Genomic DNA, 18,951 nt, shown 5'->3' with positions numbered 1-18,951 from the left:
TGAGATTTACAAGGTGACCATAGCTTGCTTCAAGCCGACAATCTCCGTGGGATCGACCCTTACTCACGTAAGGTTTATTACTTGGACGACCCAGTGCACTTGCTGGTTAGTTGTATCGAAGTTGTGAATGAAAAACGATTTATTAAGACGTGCGTACAGAGTTTTTGGCGCCGTTGCCTAAGATCACAATTTCGTGCCCCAATAATTAACAACATAATTATATCTAATTAATCTTACTGCAAAGAACGAAAACAGAACTCCTAGACAGCCATAACATAGAGCCTGACCCAGGCAGCAGAGCTCACCAGCAGATGCGTTGTCCCAAGTTGACACACAAGGACAGCATCCATGTTTATTTTTTCTCAGCACCGTAGAAATTCCCAAAAATAAAATAAAATTATTTCACACCGGATTTTTTATTCCTTCTTTTTTTTTTGGTTAATGTCTTTTTCCTCTATAAAAAGTACCCATTGTTATTCATTTAGCCATTAAAATTTATCAACTGAATCTGTAGAGAGCCATGGAATGTTGTGACTAATATGTTATAAAGCACTCATTCTTCAACCAGAGTAGCACCTCAGCAAGTCCTTCTTTCAGGCTTCTAGGCCTATAGTCTAGCTCCTCCTCAGCTTTCGCGCACGAATACTCCCACTTGTGTCTTAAAACATGCACAGTCTGGTCCAAAGATTAAAACCCAGAGATAATATTAAGAACGTAAAAACATAAATCAGAAAGATTAAAGCTTACATTACATTACGATAACAATCTTATAGCACATTCAACAAGTGCTAAATCTAGAGAACTTACGGGTGGACTGATGAGGGGATGCTTTCCAGTGATCCTAGAGAACAAAACCATGAGCCAGCCATATGCTTCAATCATCCACAAAGGGATGCTAAGTATTGGCTTCCTAGTATCTGTTATGGCAGCAGCCAGATCAAAAACATGTTTGAATGATGCATTCTCACCCGTTAGTAGGTATCTACTCCCAGGTTTTCCTTTTTCCATTGCCGCAATGTGCCCTTCAACAACATCATCAACATGGCTGAACGAAAATCCATCGTTTCCCTTGCCTATGTAACCAGGTAGTCTCCAATTAAAGCGTTCTATTATCTGATCAAATGCAAATTTATAATTCTAAGCTAAATGAACATGTATAACTGTATCATAATTTAAACAATTTATATCCCAACCAACCATCTATCAAAGAGGATTTTCGTCTCTTCATCATTTTTCCTCAATTTTACCATAACATGCACCTTTATATCCTACGATAGATCAACACAAGAAAGATAACTGGAGTGAAGAAACAGTAACAATACCATTCGTGCAAGAACATTCCCTGCCGTGACCTTGCCAGGACCGTAGATTACCCCTGGATAAAGGAGGACCATTGGTGCACCCTCTGATGCAGCTTCCTTCGCAATCTTGTCCGCTGCAAGCTTTGATTTCTCATATTCCGTGCAGAAAAATTTCTCATGATGCACCTGCAATTTCTAGTTCCAATTAGTAGTACTAGTCACACATCCTGAAATGAAATCAAACGCCTAATCTTGAACAAGAACGATTCCATAACACAATGAAACTCCTTATTATACCTGATTCTCATCGGCAATGGCTCCATCAGTGGGTCCAAGAGCGAAAAACGACGACGTATATATGAGTTTCTCCACTGTCTTGGTCTCCTTCAACGCCCTTAAAACATTCTTCAATCCTCCAACGTTAACCTAACGCAATGATCAAAAGAAAAGAAAGGGGGAAATCAGTTAAGGATTGAACAAAACTAACTGAATTACACGAGAAAGGAATCTTGAAGCTTACGGAGAAGAATTTGGAGGGATCGGGAAGCCAGGGCTCGACGAGAGCGGCGACGTGGAAGACAACGGAGCAACCGGCGAATGCGGGGAGGAGGGACGCGTAGTCGGTGATGTCGCCGTAGAAAGTTTCGGAAGGTGTGGGAATTGCGGAGAGGTCGCTGGTAGGCCTAACGAGGACCCTAACGGAGTAACCTTGTCGAAGGAGGGCAGAACAGAGCCTCCCGCCGAGGTAACCAGATGCGCCTGTCACCAGTATCTTCTTCATTCTGTTTCCGTTTCGATTTCAATTTTCAAGTTTCTCTGTGGCTCCACCACCAAGTCAACATTCATTGGTTTTTGTTGACTTCAATTCAATCCTAAGTTAATTAATCTTATACGTGTTGTGATAAGGATGATAAATTCCCATTTCATATTTTACAATATTAAAGGTTAAAGATATTAAGAGAGAATAAATTTAATAATGGTTGTCACCAAAAAAAAAAAATAATAATGGTTAAAAGTGTTGTGATAAATATGAGACAGATGTCTATTTTTTAATGTTGTTCAAGATATCAAAAAAAATTATAATTAATTAAGTTTAAAAAAATAGACCCCTTATATATATATATATATATATAAAACAATAATAACAATAATTCTTTCTCTCTTTATATTGTCAATATATGAAATACTAATCTCTTTCTCTTTTATATATATAACAAATAAATTCGTATCTTTTATATATATTAGTCATTTTTATTAAGATTATAATATTAGTGAATATCAATACTCTATTATTCTATTTATATTTTTTATTTTATATTATATTTTTTTTTATTTATTTATTTTACAATAAGTTATCTGTACTAATTGAGTATGGGGAGTCTGTGCCATTTGAGCTATTATTCATTGGCTAAAAATTTGGAAAGATATGTGACTCGAACCCGCGACCTCTTAATTGAGTATGGGGAGTCTATGCCATTTGAGCTATAACTCATTGGTAAAAATTTGGAAAGATAGAAAACTCGAACCCGCAATGAGTTATAACTCAAATGGCATAGACTCCCCATACTCAATTAAGAGGTTGCGGGTTCGAGTCTCCTATCTTCCAAATTTTTAAGCCAATGCGTTATAACTCAAATGGCATAGACTCCCCATACTCAATTAAGAGGTTGCGGGTTCGAGTCTCCTATCTTCTAAATTTTTGTGCCAATGGGTAATAGCTCAAATGGCATAGACTCCTCATACTCAATTAAGAGGTTGCAGGTTCGAGTCTCCTATCTTCCAAATTTTTGTGCCAATGGGTAATAGCTCAAATGGCATAGACTCCTCATACTCAATTAAGAGGTTGCGGGTTCGAGTCTCCTATCTTTTCAAATTTTTGCCAATGAGTTATAGCTCAAATGGCATAGACTCCCCATAATCAATTAAGAGGTTGCGGGTTCGAGTCACATATCTTTCCAAATTTTTTAGCCAATGAGTAATAGCTCAAATGGCATAGCCTCCCCATACTCAATTAAGAGGTTGCGGGTTCGAGTCTCCTATCTTTGGCAAAAAAAAAATTCATTATGTCGAAACTCTCTTATCTTAAATTTAATGCTCTTGATATATCTGAAAATAACTATTTATCATGGATACTAAATGCTGAAATCCATCTATATTCAATGGATCTTGGAGATACCATTAAGGCTGAAAATAATGCATCTCAAAAGAATAAAGCTAAAGCCATGATCTTCCTTCGTCGTCATCTTGACGAAAGATTGACAAATGAATATCTCACACTAAAAGATCCTGCAGATCTGTGGAAAGACCTTGAAAAAAGGTATAATCATCAAAGGACATTGATACTTCCTCAAGCCTGATATGAATGGATGCACTTGCGTCTACAGGATTTTAAATCTATAAATGAATATAATTCAGTAATGTTTTGAATCACCTCACGAATGAAATTATGTGAAAAAAAAGATAACTGATAATAATATGTTAGAGAAAACTTTCTTGACCTTCCATACCTCAAATATGCTCCTGCAGCAGCAGCATCGAGAAAAAGAATTTAAAAAATATTCTGAACTAATTTCTTGCCTTCTTGTTGCTGAACGCAACAATGAGTTGCTCTTAAAAAATCATGAAGCGCGCACAGTTGGCGCTGCCCCATTTCCTGGAGCAAATGCGACAAATCATTATCCTAAAAGAGGTAAATGACAAGGTTTGGTAACAAGAAAAATTATGGAAGGAAGAAAAATTATGGTCACAAGAAAGGATCTCACTAGAAGTGGGATAAAGAAAGAAATAATGGGTAAAATAAATCAACAGAGGATAAATATTTTCGTTGTGGTGGAAAGGGTCATTGGTCTTGTACCTGTCGTAACCCAAGGCACCTAGTCAATCTTTATCAAGTATCTTTGAAAAAAGACGATAATGGAAAGGAGACGAATTTTATTTCAAACGATGCTGAAAATTATACCACTCATTATGAAATATTTGATTTCTTTGAGAATCTTGAAGGAAATATTGGTCATTTGATCAATGATGAAATAGTTTAATACGTGAAATTGTTAAGTATTCATGTAAATAAATAATAAACTTCTTGTTAAGTTTTATTTTCTATACATTTGAATGTATATAAATAATATTTTATAAAATATTTATGTTTATGAATTTCAAGATTATTTAATGTGCCAAGTCCTAAAATAATAATAAAATTTTTAGTATATGATACTATGTACAGTATTTTTTAGAAAAATAATCAAAAAAATAATTTTACTATGCTTATACTTCTACTCATTTTACTATTATTATTTGTCTTTAAAGAAAATGGCAAAGACATATAGTGAAGATGTTTGCCTTGCGGATAGTACAAGTTCGCACACCATTCTCAAAAGTAATATATATTTTACTCATCTTGTGCCAAAAGAAGAATATGCTAATATTATTATTGGCTCAGACAATTTGATAGAAGGTTCCGTAAGAGCTATAATTTTGTTTTCCGGAGGAACAAAATTCATAATAAATAATGCATTATTGTTTATTAAGTCTCTAAGAAACTTATTGAGCTTTAAAGATATTCACCGAAATGGATATCATATTGAAACAATGAATAAAAAAATCATGAGTACTTATATATCACAACTCATGATTCAAATAAAAAGATTATATTAGAAAAGTTACCCTCACTTTTATCTAGGTTATATTATACCAAAATTAATGCAATTAAATCACATGCCATTGTAAACTAAAAATTTACTAGCCCAAATGAATTCATAACTTGGTGTTGAGTTTAGAAAACTTGAATTATTATGATGATCAAACATTATTAAAAATATTAATTAAAAAATTATTATTTCAATATTTGCTTCCAATTGTTTGGTTGATGAATTTTGTTTAGTGTACAGATTTTGCATTGGGTCAGAAATTAATGAAGCCCAAATTGGATCAACAATGACCAGCCTTATGCAAATCCATTTTGAATCAAATGGTTAAACAAATTGAGCCAAGAAACTGGTGCACAACCCAAGACAATTCTTCTTTGTAATCCAACAAAGTCTTGGTCCGAATAGAAAGAGAAGTGGCTCGGTTACCCACTTTCTTTAGATAGTGGAATTCAAATTTTAATTCAATTGAATGCATGCATTAGTTAGTGGGACTCAAATTACAATTTGGTTAAATGCATGCATAGGTAACTGAAACTCACAATTCAATATCATTTAATTGTGCATTGAAAGTTTTGCCTCTTCTCTCTCCTCTCTCTCTTTCCATTCGGTCACTTCAAACAGGGAAAAGAAGCAAGTAGAAATTATTAGAGAAAGTAATAGTGAAGCTATGGAAGAAGAAAAGGCTAGGTTGATGATGGATTTTGAAAAAAGAAGATCCGAAGCAAGGCATGGCTAGATCTTTGCTATTGAAGGCAAGATTTTAAAGAAGAGGCTCAAGATCTTCCATACCAAGAAAAGAAAGGATCCGCTTCTGTCAGAGAGGAATATCTCAGTTGCAAGAGTTCACTTCCATTTTTTTTTATCAGAGAAGGAAGCTAGCCTCTGAAGCTACGGATAAGAAGAAGCAAAAATAGAAAGTGTGGAGTTGTCAAGGATCAGAAGTTCATCAAGGGTCAAAGTTCTTTCTTGGAGCCAAAGTCAAGATCAAGGGCTCAGAGTGAAGGAACTTGATGAGAAGGATTGAGAGAGGTACATGCATGTTGGTTTTGTTTCAGTTTTCCCTCTCTCTTCTCTCTATCCGAACCACTGCTGTTTGTTGGAGAAGCTGTTGCTGGCTTGGTTGAACCGGTCTCAACCTTGAAAGCTTCCCCTTCTACAATAAGGGTGAATGGCCAAGGGTTGAGATCAAGGAGAGAAAGTGTAAAGCACAGAGTTCTCACAGTTACCCAAGCTTCCTGAGTTCTTCGCCTTCAAAGATGTTCATTTTGTTTTCTTTTTCTTAGCGTTGTCTGTCTAGGTCTCATGGTGAAGTTTATAAGAAAAAGCCAGTGAGAGGAAAAAGGCTGTGATTAATACTAGAGAAAAAGGCATAAATGTCTCAGAGTTTCTTTGTACATGTGTATGTTGTGTTTCATGATTCTGTGGAGATTCTCTTGCAAGTTGGGTTAGTACTTTATGGTTGAAAGATTGGTAGGAGTCCAAGTCAAGTTCAAATTTAGGGATAGAATATGGATTTGTCCCAAATAGGATTGGGTAGATCCTAGGGAAGAATTGGTGTATGTAATCTGATGATTATAGTGAAATTCCGTCACTGTTGTGATGGAGACTGGATGTAGGTTGCATTACACTTAACAGTTGAACCAGAATATATCTGGATGTGATTCTCTCTTTCTCTTCTACTCCTATTCTGTTTCTGTTGCGTTAGAGAAAAAAATATCTCCTAACCCGTTACGAGACAAAAAGAAAATTTCTCTTAACTTGTTAGGAGACAAAAGCAGAAATATCTCCTGAAGTTTCTTTGAAAAGGCAGAAATTAATATTCAGCAAAAAGGGGCTAAGATTCAACCCACCCTTCTCTTAGCCACTAATTACCATCACTTGGCATGATCGATTAGGTCATCCGGAACAACCAGGATGCGGAGAATTATTGAAAACTTCTATGGACATTCACTAGAGAACCAGAAGATTTTTAAATCTAGTTAATTTTGTTGTGCTACATGTTCTCAAGGAAAACTAATTTTAAGGCCATCACTAGTAAAGATTGGATTTTAGTCCCCTGAATTCCTAGAAAGGATTCAAGGCGATATATGTGGACCTATTCATCTACCATGTAGATCTTTTAGATATTTTATGGTCCTAATAGACACATCTTAAATATGGTCACATGTGTGCTTATTGTCTTCTCGCAACCTAGCGTTTGCGAGATTACTTGCTCAAATTATTTGATTAAAAGTACAGTTTCCAGAAAATTCAATCAAAGCAACCCGTCTTGATAATGCTGGTGAATTTACTTTCCAAGCCTTTGATGCTTATTATATGGCTAATGGAATAAGTGTTGAAAATCCAGTAGCTCATGTTCACACACAAAATGGGTTAGCAGAATCACTTATTAAACACTTTCAATTAATTGCTAGACCCTTACTTATGAGAACAAATCTTCCAACCTCGGTTTGGGGGCATGCTATTTTACATGCTGCACCACTTATTCGTGTGAGGCCAACAAGTTACTATCAGTTCTCTCTTATGCAATTAACTTTTGGCCAGTAGCCAAGTGTTTCCCATTTAAGAATATTTGGGTGTGAGATATATGTTCCAATTGCACCATCTTTTTGCACCAAAATGGGATCTCAAAGAAAATTGGAGATATATGTTCGATATGATTCTTCCTCTATAGTGAGGTATCTTGAGATACAAATTGGAGATGTATTTAAAGTCCGATTTGCGAATTGTCATTTTGATGAATCAAAATTTTCAACATTAGGGGGAGAGAATAAGCTTCTTGAGAATGAACTTAATTGGAATGCATCATCCTTGATGCATTTAGATCCTCAATCAGGGTAATGTGAACTACAAGTTCAAAAGATTATACATTTGCAAAGAATAGCAAACGAATTGCTCGATGCATTTTCTATCCGAAAAGGATAACCAAATCCTATATACCAGCTAAAAATGTCCCAATTCACATAGATGTTCCAGTTGGACAAGTGGCCACTAAAATAAATTTACGCCAGAAGCGTGGTAGACCTGTCGGTTCCAAAGACAATAATCCTCGAAAAAGAAAAAGAGGTAAATACTATTCCTGTTGAAAAAGACATGTAAAGATACCTGCAGTTGTCCAAAATTCGGATATAATTTTGACGCTAGAAGACGTTCAGGTACCTAAAAATTGTGAAAATGACGAGATCTCGATAAATTATGTCTTTACAGGAGAAAAATGAGACTAAAATAAAACAATTATCAATGAAATATTTGTATATAATGTGGCATTAAATATCATGCATGAAAGTAAGGATCTTGAGCCAGAATAGTCGAAGAATGTCGACAAAGGAATGATTGACTAAAATGGGAAGAAGTTATGAAGGCTGAATTAGACTCACTTGCAAAACATGAAGTCTTTGGACTTGTAGTCTGTACACCAGAAGATGTAAAATCCATTGGATACAGATGGGTATTTGTGAGAAAACAAAATGAGAAAAATGAAGTTGTATGCTACAAAACTCGACTTGTGGCACAAGATTTTTCACAAAGGCCCGGTATAGATTATGAAGAAACCTATTTCCCTATAGTGGATACAATAATATTGCATTATTTGGTCAGTTTATCTGCATATCATAAACTACATATGCATTTAACGGGTGTGGTAACTGCCTACTTATACGGATCATTAGATCGTGATATCTATATGAAAGTCCCTAAAGAATTAAAGATATCTAAATCATCCAATAAAAATTCACAGGGGTTATACTCAATCAAATTGCAAAGATCTTTTTATGGTCTATACCAATCTGGACGAATGTGGTATAATTGTCTTACTGAGTATTTTGCCAAAAATAGATTTATGAATGATGATATCTGCCCATGTATTTTCATAAAGAAATCTGCATCTGGATTCATTATAATTGATGTGTACGTTGATGATTTAAATATCATTAGAACTCCTGAAGAGATTCTAACAATTATAAAAACTCTAAAAGAAGAGTTTGAGATTAAAGATCTTGGAAAGACTAAATTTTGTCTTGGCCTGCAGATCGAACATACAAAAAATAGGATCTTTATTCATCAAACAACATACACAGAAAAGATCTTGAAGAGATTTTATATGGATAAGTCACATCCATTAAGTACCCCAATGATCGTAAGGTCTTTGGATGTAGAAAATGATCAATTACGTCCTAAAAAAGAAAATGAAGATATCCTTAGTCCTGAAGTACCATATCTTAGTGCCATTGGAGCGCTAATGTATCTTGCTAATAATACACGACCTGATATATCATTTGCTTTGAATTTATTAGCAAGGTATAGTTCCTCTCCAACCAGAAGACATTGGAATAAAATCAAATGAATCTTTCGATATCTTCATGGAACGGTAGATATGGGATTGTTTTATCCATATGGATCCAAGTCATAATTAGTTGGCTATGCAGATCCGGGATACCTGTCTGATCTACACAAAAAGAGATCTCAAATAGGATACCTGTTTACATATGGTGGTACAGCTATATTATGGAGGTCCGCGAAACAGACGATTGTAGCAACATCCTCTAATCATGCTGAAATACTAGCGATACATGAAGCAAGTCGCGAGTATTTTTAGCTCAAGAGTTTGATCCAATATATTCTGTCATCATGTGGATTGATTGATCATAAGATAACTCCAACTGTCCTATTTGAGGATAATACAACATCCATTACTCAACTTAAGGGTAGATACATTAAAGGTGATAGAACAAAGCATATTTTTTCCAAATTCTTCTTCACTCATGATCTTTAAAATCAAGGAAGAATTGATGTCCAACAGATCCACTCAAGTGATAATTTGGCAAACTTATATACAAAGTCACTTCTAAAATCCTCCTTTGAAAAATTGGTACATCAGATTGGGACGCGCCAATTTCAAGATGTTAAATGATGTCAACAAGAGAGGAAGACTGTACTCTTTTTTCCTTGGTCAGGTTTTTTTTCCATTGGGTTTTTCTTGACAAGGTTTTTAATGAGGCAGTCCCCATTACAAAAGATATTGTACTCTTTTTCCTTCACTAAAGTTTTTTTCATTAGGTTTTCCTTTAGTAAGATTTTAACGAGGTATAATCCTAAATGTTCATCCAAGAGGGAGTGTTATGATAAGTATGAGATAGATGCCCATTTCTCAATGTTGGTCAGGATATCAAGAGAGATTACAATTAATTAAGTTTAAAAAAGGTGACCCCTTATATGTATATAAATAGGATAGCGTAGTTGAGACAGAACACACAACCAATAATAACAACAATTCTCTCTCTCTTTATATTGTCAATATATGAAATACTAATCTCTCTCTCTTTTTCATATGCAACAAATAAATTTGTATCTTTCATATATATATATATATATATTAGTCATCTTTATTAATATTATAATATTAGTAAATATCAATACTCCATCCACTCTTCTATTTATACTTCTTTATTTTATATTATATCTTTTTTGTTTATTTATTTTACAACGGAAAAGAATTTTTTTTGTATATAAAAGAGAAAGCGAACATTTGAGACAACACACCCAACAACAACGAAATACTATTTTCTTTTATATATATATATATATATATATATATATATATATATATATATATAAACTCTCTCTCTTTCTTTATCTCTATGTGAGTATAAGCTATAACATATATAATATTAGTAAATATATATGAATTACTTCTATTATAGTTAGATAATAATATTGGTAAACTTTAACATTAGATTCTTCTATTTATACTTCTTTATTTTATATTTATTTTCTCTTTCTTATTTTTTTATTTTACAACATTATGGATTTTATTAAGAGTTTGTTTAGAAATCATTTAATACGAAAAAAATTATTTTTTTAAAAAAGAATTTACTTTTATTTAAAATTTAAGTTTATAATTTAAAATGACTATAATATATTAATAAAATAAAATTCAATTCGTTAATTTAGAATAACTTTTATATAAATTAATTTTTTTTATTATAATTTTATCATCGGTAAAGTTATTTTATTAATTGTAAATAAGAATTTTTTTACAAATATTTTTCACATACAAGTCATTTTTTTAAACCTAATTCATCTCACGCGCCATTAATCTAACTAATTTTTCAATCAAACACGCGAATATATAACTGCCTTTTTCAAAAGGATTTTGTTTTCTTTTTCAAATTTCATCAGCGTCTTTGATCTTCCATCCCTACGTTCTCTGCATTTTTCTTCCTTCGTTTCTCTGCGTTCTTTTTCTTTGCTTTTCTCAATTTCCTTCGTTATCTACATTCGTTTTTGAAATGAATGAATGATTCAAGTTCAGACTGTCAATTAAACTAGAGGAAAGTCTATTATTGTTTTGAATCTAATGAAGTGGCTGATGTGTGGTTCAATTGTAGTTAATATTTTCGTAAGTAGTTTATGATTCTGTAGGTGAATAATGTTGTGTAATTGCTTGTGAAAATTGTTGTTCATTGTAGATGGTTTGAATTGAATGTATTTTAGGAGTTCTGATGAATCTATTATATTTTTCATTTCAGTGTATATCAGAACTATTTTGGTGTATTATGGGGACTTTTCGGTGTATTTACAGGTTCAAACTTTTCAATTGAACGAGGGTGAATTGTATTATTGTTTTGAATCAAATCAAGTAGTAAGGTGCGGTTTGAATCTAGATAATGTAGTTTGTTTGTAGTTTATGATTTTATAGTTGAATTGTTTTAGTTTCTGTTTGATGATGAGTTCTGAATATGATTTTATTATGTTTGATGATGAGTTATGAATCTAGATAATATGGTGTATTGTGCACTATTTTCGGTATATTTTGCAGTTTCTGTGCGATGTTGATGAGCACCTTGTTCCGAAGGTTGGGATGACTTTTAACACGCTTAAAGATGCTGCAAAATTTTACAAAGATTATTCAAAAGTTACAGATTTTTCTACAAGAGTTCGACGCTAAATAAGAAGGAAAATGAAATTAAAAACCAATTGATTACATGTAGCAGAGAGGGAAAATGGAAATCGAAAATATCTCCAATTGAGAAGACAAATTCCTCAGTTGGATTAAATTGTCCTGCAAAAATTTATATACACATATTGAAGCACATTGGTATTTGGATCATTTCGAAGGTTGTGCTGCATCATTCACATCCCTGTTGTGCAAATCAAGCAGAGATGCTTAAATAGTACAGGAAACTAAGTATGTCCGTACGAAGTATAATAGAGAATAACAAGGAAGCTGGAATCAGGCCAAGCAAAATATAACAATCATTTGTCACAACAGCAGAGGGTCATTGTGGGTTAAGTTTTATTGAAAAAGATGTGAAAAATTACATCACGAGAGAACTGCAGAATATTTCAAAACTAGAGGATGCAAAAGAATTTAGGAAATATTTGTTAAGAATGAAAGAGAATAATCAAAATTTCTTTTTCAGGCTTGAACTTGAGGTTGATCAGTCAAATAAGATTGTTTTTTGGACTGACGCAAGAAGTAAGGCTGCCTGTGAGTATTTTAGAGATGTTATTTCATTCGATACCACTTACAATACAAATAGATAATATGTTGTTTTGGTTTATGTGTATTTGGTACCATTTTCGGTGTAAAGAGATATTATTTTGGTGGATTAACGATGTTGTTTCTGTGTCGTGGTATTCAGCTATAATTTGATTTTTTGTTCTTTTGTCGAGGTGAATCATCATGGTCAGTCAACACTTATGGGATGTGCTTTGATAAAAAAAACGAGGATATTCAATCATTCAAATGATTATTTGAATATTGGCTTCGTCGCATGGGAGGAAGGGCTCCGAAAGGCATTCTTACCGATCAATGCGCATCGATGCAAAGAACTATTGAGACTTGTATGCCTACAACAATTTACAGGTGGTGTATTTGGCACATCATGAATAAGATTCCAAGTAAATCAAATGGCTACAAGCGACATGAAAAAATCGAACACACGATGAGTCATGTTGTTTGGAACTCTCTTACAAAAGAATCATTTGATAGGAATTGGAATGATTTTCTGATGAAGTATGGTATTGGAGACAACAAGTGGTTTTCAAGTAATGTTATTTTTATTAGGATTTAAGTGATGCTGTTAATTTCATTATGTGTTTTGCCTGTGAAGTAGAGGTGTAAATTGCATGTTCTTCAGTGTATTTTAGTTCTGATTTAGGCATTTTTGCATAACTTTTCGAAGATCGTCATTTATGGATTTCAGTTTATTTTGATCACCACTTCTGGGTCGAGATGAGAAGCACACAAAGGAGCGAGAGCATGCATGATTTTTTTAACAAGTTCATTATGCGGAACAACTCACATATCCAATTTGTCAAACAGTACGATAATTGCCTAGGAAGTAGAGAGTAGAGAGAGAGAGAGAATCAGATACTGCAGATTTTCATACCGTCATACCGTGTACAACAAAATTCTCAATAGAAGCTCATTTTAACAGGTGTATACTCACCAGAAGTTTAGGAAAGTCTAAGCACAATTCAGAAAAAAGGTGAATTGCATCACAAGATCAACGCACTCCGCTTTAGGCTATATAGTATATGAAGTTGTAGAATAAGTTTCTAACTCAACATTCAACAAGTTTACAGTTACATACGATAAAGTAGCAGCTGAAGTTAAATGGCAGTGCTTATTATTCGAGTCAAGAGGGATATTGTATTGTCACTCTCTGAGCGCGTTAAGCTTTGAGCGAGTAAATAAAGTGTCACCGAAATATATATTGAAACGATAGAGCAAGAACATAAAGAGGAGGCACACACATATCAAGAGTAGTCACAACAAGCCTCTGTTGGAGCCAAAAAGCAAGAGATTTGACAATTTAATATTTCAGTCACAAAATATATGTGAATTTGCATCAGAATCTGAAGGGCTAACTGCATCAAAAAAAAAAAAAAAAAAAGAATTCAACTCTTGAGTGAATTCTAATTCTTAGCACAAATTTTAACATACTTCAAAATTTAAAGTAAATGTAATTTTTGATCCCTGACCATTTATCCAAAAACATAATTCAAAATTTTTAAACTGACCTCCAACCATCTTATTAATTAGTCTAAGCATATCTGTGAACCACTGATACATCAACAAGCCCCACTCATAAAAGTTCTAAAATTGTAAAGATACGCTTTGTTTTCTGAACAAATAGTCAAAAGTGTATATTTTCTTCAAATTTTAATTCAAAAGAATGAAATCAAACCTACTGAGAGGGAAAAGAAAGATAGAAATCACAATAGAGAAAATTCTTGCATAAAAAATTCGGTAGTTCATTTGCTATTTTAAAAATGGAAATTATTATTAAAATATTTTATAATGTGTATTAAGATATATTGTGTAATGTGTACCTAACAGAAGTCTATCTACGAAGAGTAAAACATCCTTATCTTGTTCTGAGTTTGAATGAAGGAATGAGGTAGATAGTGAACTCTAATACTCTATGCCTATATACTTATCTGGCGATCACTGCGTATCTAATTCTAGAGCAGTTATTTGCACAAGTTTCTTCAGTACGAACAGAATCTCTACACGTAATACAAGGATATTATTACATTACATTTACAACATCCTCTTTATTCTTGTTACAGTGATCTCAGTCAAAACCATAATAGTTTTTTCTCCGATGAGGTAGCTGTACAATTTACCATATTAAACAAGGCTTACATTGCCTACTCCTTGGTGCTTAAAGAAGCATAAGAAGGAGCTTATTAGTCCTTATGCCTCCAAAGATTGCAAGAGTTCACCTGAAACTTTTGTCACACAAGTCTTACAATCTTGAGCGCCGAATACATTTTATAGGATTAAATGGAGCATGCCTTCTTGTACCATGTAACACTGCATTCTTGGAATTTGACCTGATATCCCAATCGTCAACGTTCCTTGGAACACAAACATCAAACAGTATTTGGCCAAGAACACCATGCGCATTGATGCTTGCATGGCTTGGCAGATGAATAAAACCTTCCTTGCGTTCATCAGGTATGGAGCCCACATCTTTACCATCGTAGTACTCCATTGAAACAGGTGACAGATTGTCACTTGGAGAAACAGCAAAACCCTGAAAACTAGTTGAGGTCACTGCTGCTTTCCTCAATTCAGAGAATGGATCTGTGGTCTCATCTCTAGTTCCCTCTATGCCTAGGACCTCATCTTCAGTTCGTTGATTTTTGCGACGGTAAATTGCAACTGCCTTGCCAAGGATCTCAGAAATAGCAGCCTTGTAATCCACTGGATGATGCCGATAATGACCTGTGAGAAAAATATAGTGAAGTTCAATACATTTACCTCTGGTATAATGTTCATTTCAGTTTTAGGCAGGACGTAAAGCAACTAAAAATCATTCCTATTCATGATTTGCATCGTTGCAGACTCAAGTGCTTGGAATCATGCAATATTTGATCAGACTAGCATACAAACTTGAGTTGGGATCTAAATGCAGAGCTTATGGGAAAGGAGGCAGACAACCGTTCATTGCCAAGACTATTAAAAACAATAGTGGAATGTACACAGCCTAACCTAATAATTACATCAATGGCTGCTTCCACTTCTTAAACCCGTGACCTTGAGGTCACACGGAGACAACTCAACCGTTGCTCCGAGGCTCTCCTTCATTGGCAAGACTTTACATTTTCCATAAACTAATACCATTTTCTTAGATAACATAATACAGGCCAGGGAAAGAAAAGGATATGCAAGTTGCATGCCTATGCTAGTAATCATTAATTTTATGTAAAATGCTAATATATAATAAATAAACATTCATCTGAAATAGATTGAACAAGACAAATGTAGCATGGAGAAGGCAAGCAATTATAGTTAATCACACAGATATTCCACACTGAATACTCATACAGTCATATGGACAAGGAAAATTATCATAAAGATTAGATATATGCTAGTATATCTTAGAATTACATGGTCATAATAGGATCTTCATAATTGAATTAGGAAACGGTTTGTCTTGAAGAATTATCTATTATCTCATCCATCTGCTATTAAGTATAATTGATCAAGATACTGACCTACATGAGGAGAATTACTCCATTTTAACAATTTGACATCTCCTCCAAAGTATTTAAGTTTATCAGAAAAATTTGAAATAACTTGAACTGGAGCAAGATCATCATTTTCTGAACACAAAATGAGATACGGGACCTTCATACTCTGCACAATAATATTACGTAAGCAGATAACTTAAAAAGGAGAAAAGATGGGAGAAGGGGGAGGTGGTGCTGATGATTAGATATCAATAAATCATGTATTGTCATTTACTTACAGTGGTTGAGTATAGAGTACGCCAATACTCTGCACGCTGCGCTTCAAATCTGCTAAGGAAAAGAGAATCAAGACCAGATGCTATGCTATTTGCAACCCACAAAGCAAATCTTGGTGGATGGGAAACTTTCAAAACAGTTGGTTGTAGAAGAAATCGAACACCCAAATCACTGGTAAAATCAACCGGACTGGAATCATAAATGTAACCAGATATACAATCCTTAACAAGCCGATAGTCATCCTGTACCAAGAAAATAGTTTAGAGCAGTGAGCACATGAATAAGACTATCAGTGAACAGAAAAGTTGCAATAACAAAATATCAGCACCAAATATACACATGATCATATTATAGAAACAAAATAGGATCACTTAAATTATGGAATATAGAGTAGCAAGCTAGGGACTGAACTTATCTCATTTCCCACGACACACTAAGAATTTGAGAAATTGTGGGACCTGATGAGTAAACTAATTATAAAACATAAACTAAATCTTCCACTAAAGTGCTGCCGGAAGAAAACATACCATATTATGTGCTTCAGAAGTCCCATTGATTATCTGGATCGAAGTAATATAGAGTCGTCAAATGTTAGACTAGAGGTTTTATAGCATGAAAAGAAACATAAACAAATAAATAAAATGAAAAGTCATCGCGTAAAACAGAGTACCTGAAGAATCTTGAGCATGCAAGCTTTTGAACCACCCGAAAATGATGCAAACACAAGGGGGCAAGGCCTAATTTTCAGCACCTGCATATTGATGCATAAAAACTTAAAAAACAGTATTTGTAAGCTTGAACTTATAGGGCAAAATTTTGATTGACTTAATGCATGGTTGAAAGACCTACAAAATAGAGTAGAGCTAAACTTACCTCAACAAGTTCATTAAGAATATCAACAGCAAGAGCTGTGGCTTTCTCAGGAAAGAACCTGCAAATAATAGCAGGGTCTCAATCATCATCCAGAATACATTGAGATATGCAAAGAACCCAAAGTATTCTCCAAATAAACCCCTTGAATAAGAGGTTTGACATTTGAAATTAATCACTTGGTTGTAACATCATCAATCCAAACATCATTACCCAACCAAAGGTAAAACCTAAAATGAAAACTTTCAACTTTGACTTTTTGGCTTTTTACAATCAACAATAATTGTTTTACTGCTAGAAAATAGCAATTTATAAAAAAAAAAAAATGGATGGAAATTCTATTCCTAAAGAAATCATCGAGATAAAAATTTAACCTAATGGCACATTTTTCGGCCATGACAACCATATTGATCCATTCAAGGCAAGGTTAGATGCTAAAGGCAACCTTGAGAAATATGGATAAAACTATGGCTTCACACTCTAACAGTTCGAGCTAACCAAGAAACAATAGATTGTGTGTCTATCTGAGAATCCTAAGACAGGGGAACCACTACTGATTACACTTCATAAAACAACAGGGGATGGTTCCTTCAGCAAACAAAAGATGGATTATCTTGGTCTAGAATGTACACATCAGTGACCACAGGCTTCGAATGAAACTGAAAATTATACAAGTAAATTTTCTTATCTTGGATCAATGCTTAGTCGGGAATGAGTAACGACCCATTCCTCTTGTGATATAAATATGTATCTTGTTGTTGGATCTGTAATAGTTAAGCCCAAATAGACAATAGCGCCTTAAGGGTTGTAGTACCTCATAACTATCACTAATCACTACTCAAAATTGAACTGAAAATAGGTAAACAGAGTACAGATAGATTTGAATTGAAGACCTTATATCAAACAGTTGATGATATAGAGGGGAATTGAATTGAATTGAAGATGAGGATAGAGGGAGAACTGACATATTGAGGAATTGAGAATGGCAGATGAGGGAATTCCATCGGAGAGAGGAATAGAGGTCAACATATTTGTCTAAGTGCTTGTCATCGCTGGACATCCATGCGAACACCACAACAATCCCATCTGCTTTGTCGCCAGCTACCTTCTTTCCCCAGTAACATCTGCCACCAAATCCCCACATTTCCCGTCTCCTCCTTCTTCTACTTTTGCCACAGAAATACAAATCACAAAACTTCACACTTAAATACAAGGGAGAGAAAGTAGACTCAATATGAGAGTTTGTCTTAGTATAAGTACCGGTCGCTTTCTGCGATTCTCTGTGTCACGGGTGAGTTTTTACAAAATTCAGAGAGAGAGAGAGAGAGAGAGAGAGAGAGAGAGAGAGAGATGTTTTGGTGCGTCTCAGCGAGCTCAACTCGCGCTCCGCCTTCACAGATTGCTTCCCCGAACGCTGTTACCCTTCCTGTCCATTTTTTATTGGTTATTTATAGGCTCCATCCAATTTTTTTTTTTACGAATAAAATAATAATTTTTAATTACTTAATATTAGTTAAATTTTTTTAATTATAAAAAAATTTAATTTTTTAAAATATTAAAATTTAAATTTTAAATTTTAAAATTTAAAATTTAAATTTTAAAATTTAAAATTTGAGATTTAAAATAATATTTAAAAAATTGGTGAATATTTCAACAAAAAAATTAACTTTTTAATTGAATATATATAATTGAGTTTAAATTAATTTTGGTTTACTGTAAATATAAATTCATATTATAGATAGTAGGGTGTATTATATAATTCAACCGTTAGAAGTTGTTAAAAACGAGAAGTTTGGAGTTCTTTTTAGAGGAGGGTGTTTAGAATTTGAATAATTTTATTAATCAGACGTAAATTATATAAGGTGAAC

The 18,951-nt window shown here is 33.8% G+C and overlaps 2 protein-coding genes across 4 annotated transcripts; both read right to left on the bottom strand.

Annotated features, from left to right (window-relative positions):
* Positions 1-205: 205 nt before the first annotated feature.
* Positions 206-2,179, bottom strand: FLDH (NAD(P)-binding Rossmann-fold superfamily protein). Of its 2 annotated transcripts, none has more exons than XM_016307742.3 (5): positions 1,822-2,179; positions 1,599-1,727; positions 1,323-1,487; positions 808-1,113; positions 206-675 (listed from the first exon to the last, which is right to left on the bottom strand). In XM_016307742.3, exons 1-5 carry the CDS (start codon positions 2,080-2,082, stop codon positions 535-537), a joined length of 1,002 nt encoding a protein of 333 aa, XP_016163228.1. In that variant the 5' UTR covers positions 2,083-2,179; the 3' UTR covers positions 206-534. The 2 variants fall into 2 exon arrangements, with proteins under 2 accessions (XP_016163228.1, XP_016163227.1); XM_016307741.3 differs by having other exon boundaries at positions 1,323-1,496; positions 1,822-2,168.
* Positions 2,180-14,441: 12,262 nt separating this feature from the next.
* On the bottom strand, positions 14,442-18,529 carry LOC107605824 (peptidase, S9A/B/C family, catalytic domain protein (Protein of unknown function DUF829, transmembrane 53)). Of its 2 annotated transcripts, none has more exons than XM_016307740.3 (8): positions 18,344-18,529; positions 18,049-18,249; positions 17,087-17,144; positions 16,884-16,964; positions 16,741-16,773; positions 16,216-16,455; positions 15,962-16,103; positions 14,442-15,188 (listed from the first exon to the last, which is right to left on the bottom strand). In XM_016307740.3, the coding sequence occupies exons 2-8, from the start codon at positions 18,225-18,227 to the stop codon at positions 14,707-14,709; spliced, it is 1,215 nt and encodes a 404-aa protein (XP_016163226.1). In that variant the 5' UTR covers positions 18,228-18,249; positions 18,344-18,529; the 3' UTR covers positions 14,442-14,706. The 2 variants fall into 2 exon arrangements, with proteins under 2 accessions (XP_016163226.1, XP_016163225.1); XM_016307739.3 differs by having other exon boundaries at positions 18,049-18,246; positions 18,344-18,509.
* Between the last annotated feature and the right edge of the window lie 422 nt (positions 18,530-18,951).

Source organism: Arachis ipaensis, chromosome B7 (assembly GCF_059453495.1).
Source record: "Arachis ipaensis isolate K30076 ecotype BB chromosome B7, ASM5945349v1, whole genome shotgun sequence".
Taxonomy (NCBI): Eukaryota; Viridiplantae; Streptophyta; class Magnoliopsida; order Fabales; family Fabaceae; genus Arachis; species Arachis ipaensis.
Note: the sequence above shows the minus strand (reverse complement) of the source record. Positions and strands in the feature narration are given on the sequence as shown.

What these genes read in the sequence shown, in the direction of transcription:
- FLDH (XM_016307741.3), bottom strand. Translation starts at nt 2,082, where the DNA reads ATGAAGAAGATACTGGTGACAGGCGCATCTGGTTACCTCGGCGGGAGG. An exon ending in GGAATGTTCTTGCACGAATG is followed by an intron (nt 1,114 to 1,322) that starts GTATTGTTACTG and finishes GCATTTGATCAG; the next exon opens with ATAATAGAACGCTTTAATTG. An exon ending in ATCCCCTCATCAGTCCACCC is followed by an intron (nt 676 to 807) that starts GTAAGTTCTCTA and finishes TCTTTGGACCAG; the next exon opens with ACTGTGCATGTTTTAAGACA.
- LOC107605824 (XM_016307740.3), bottom strand. Translation starts at nt 18,227, where the DNA reads ATGTGGGGATTTGGTGGCAGATGTTACTGGGGAAAGAAGGTAGCTGGC. An exon ending in CATTCTCAATTCCTCAATAT is followed by an intron (nt 17,145 to 18,048) that starts GTCAGTTCTCCC and finishes TATTATTTGCAG; the next exon opens with GTTCTTTCCTGAGAAAGCCA. An exon ending in GCATGCTCAAGATTCTTCAG is followed by an intron (nt 16,774 to 16,883) that starts GTACTCTGTTTT and finishes ACTTCGATCCAG; the next exon opens with ATAATCAATGGGACTTCTGA.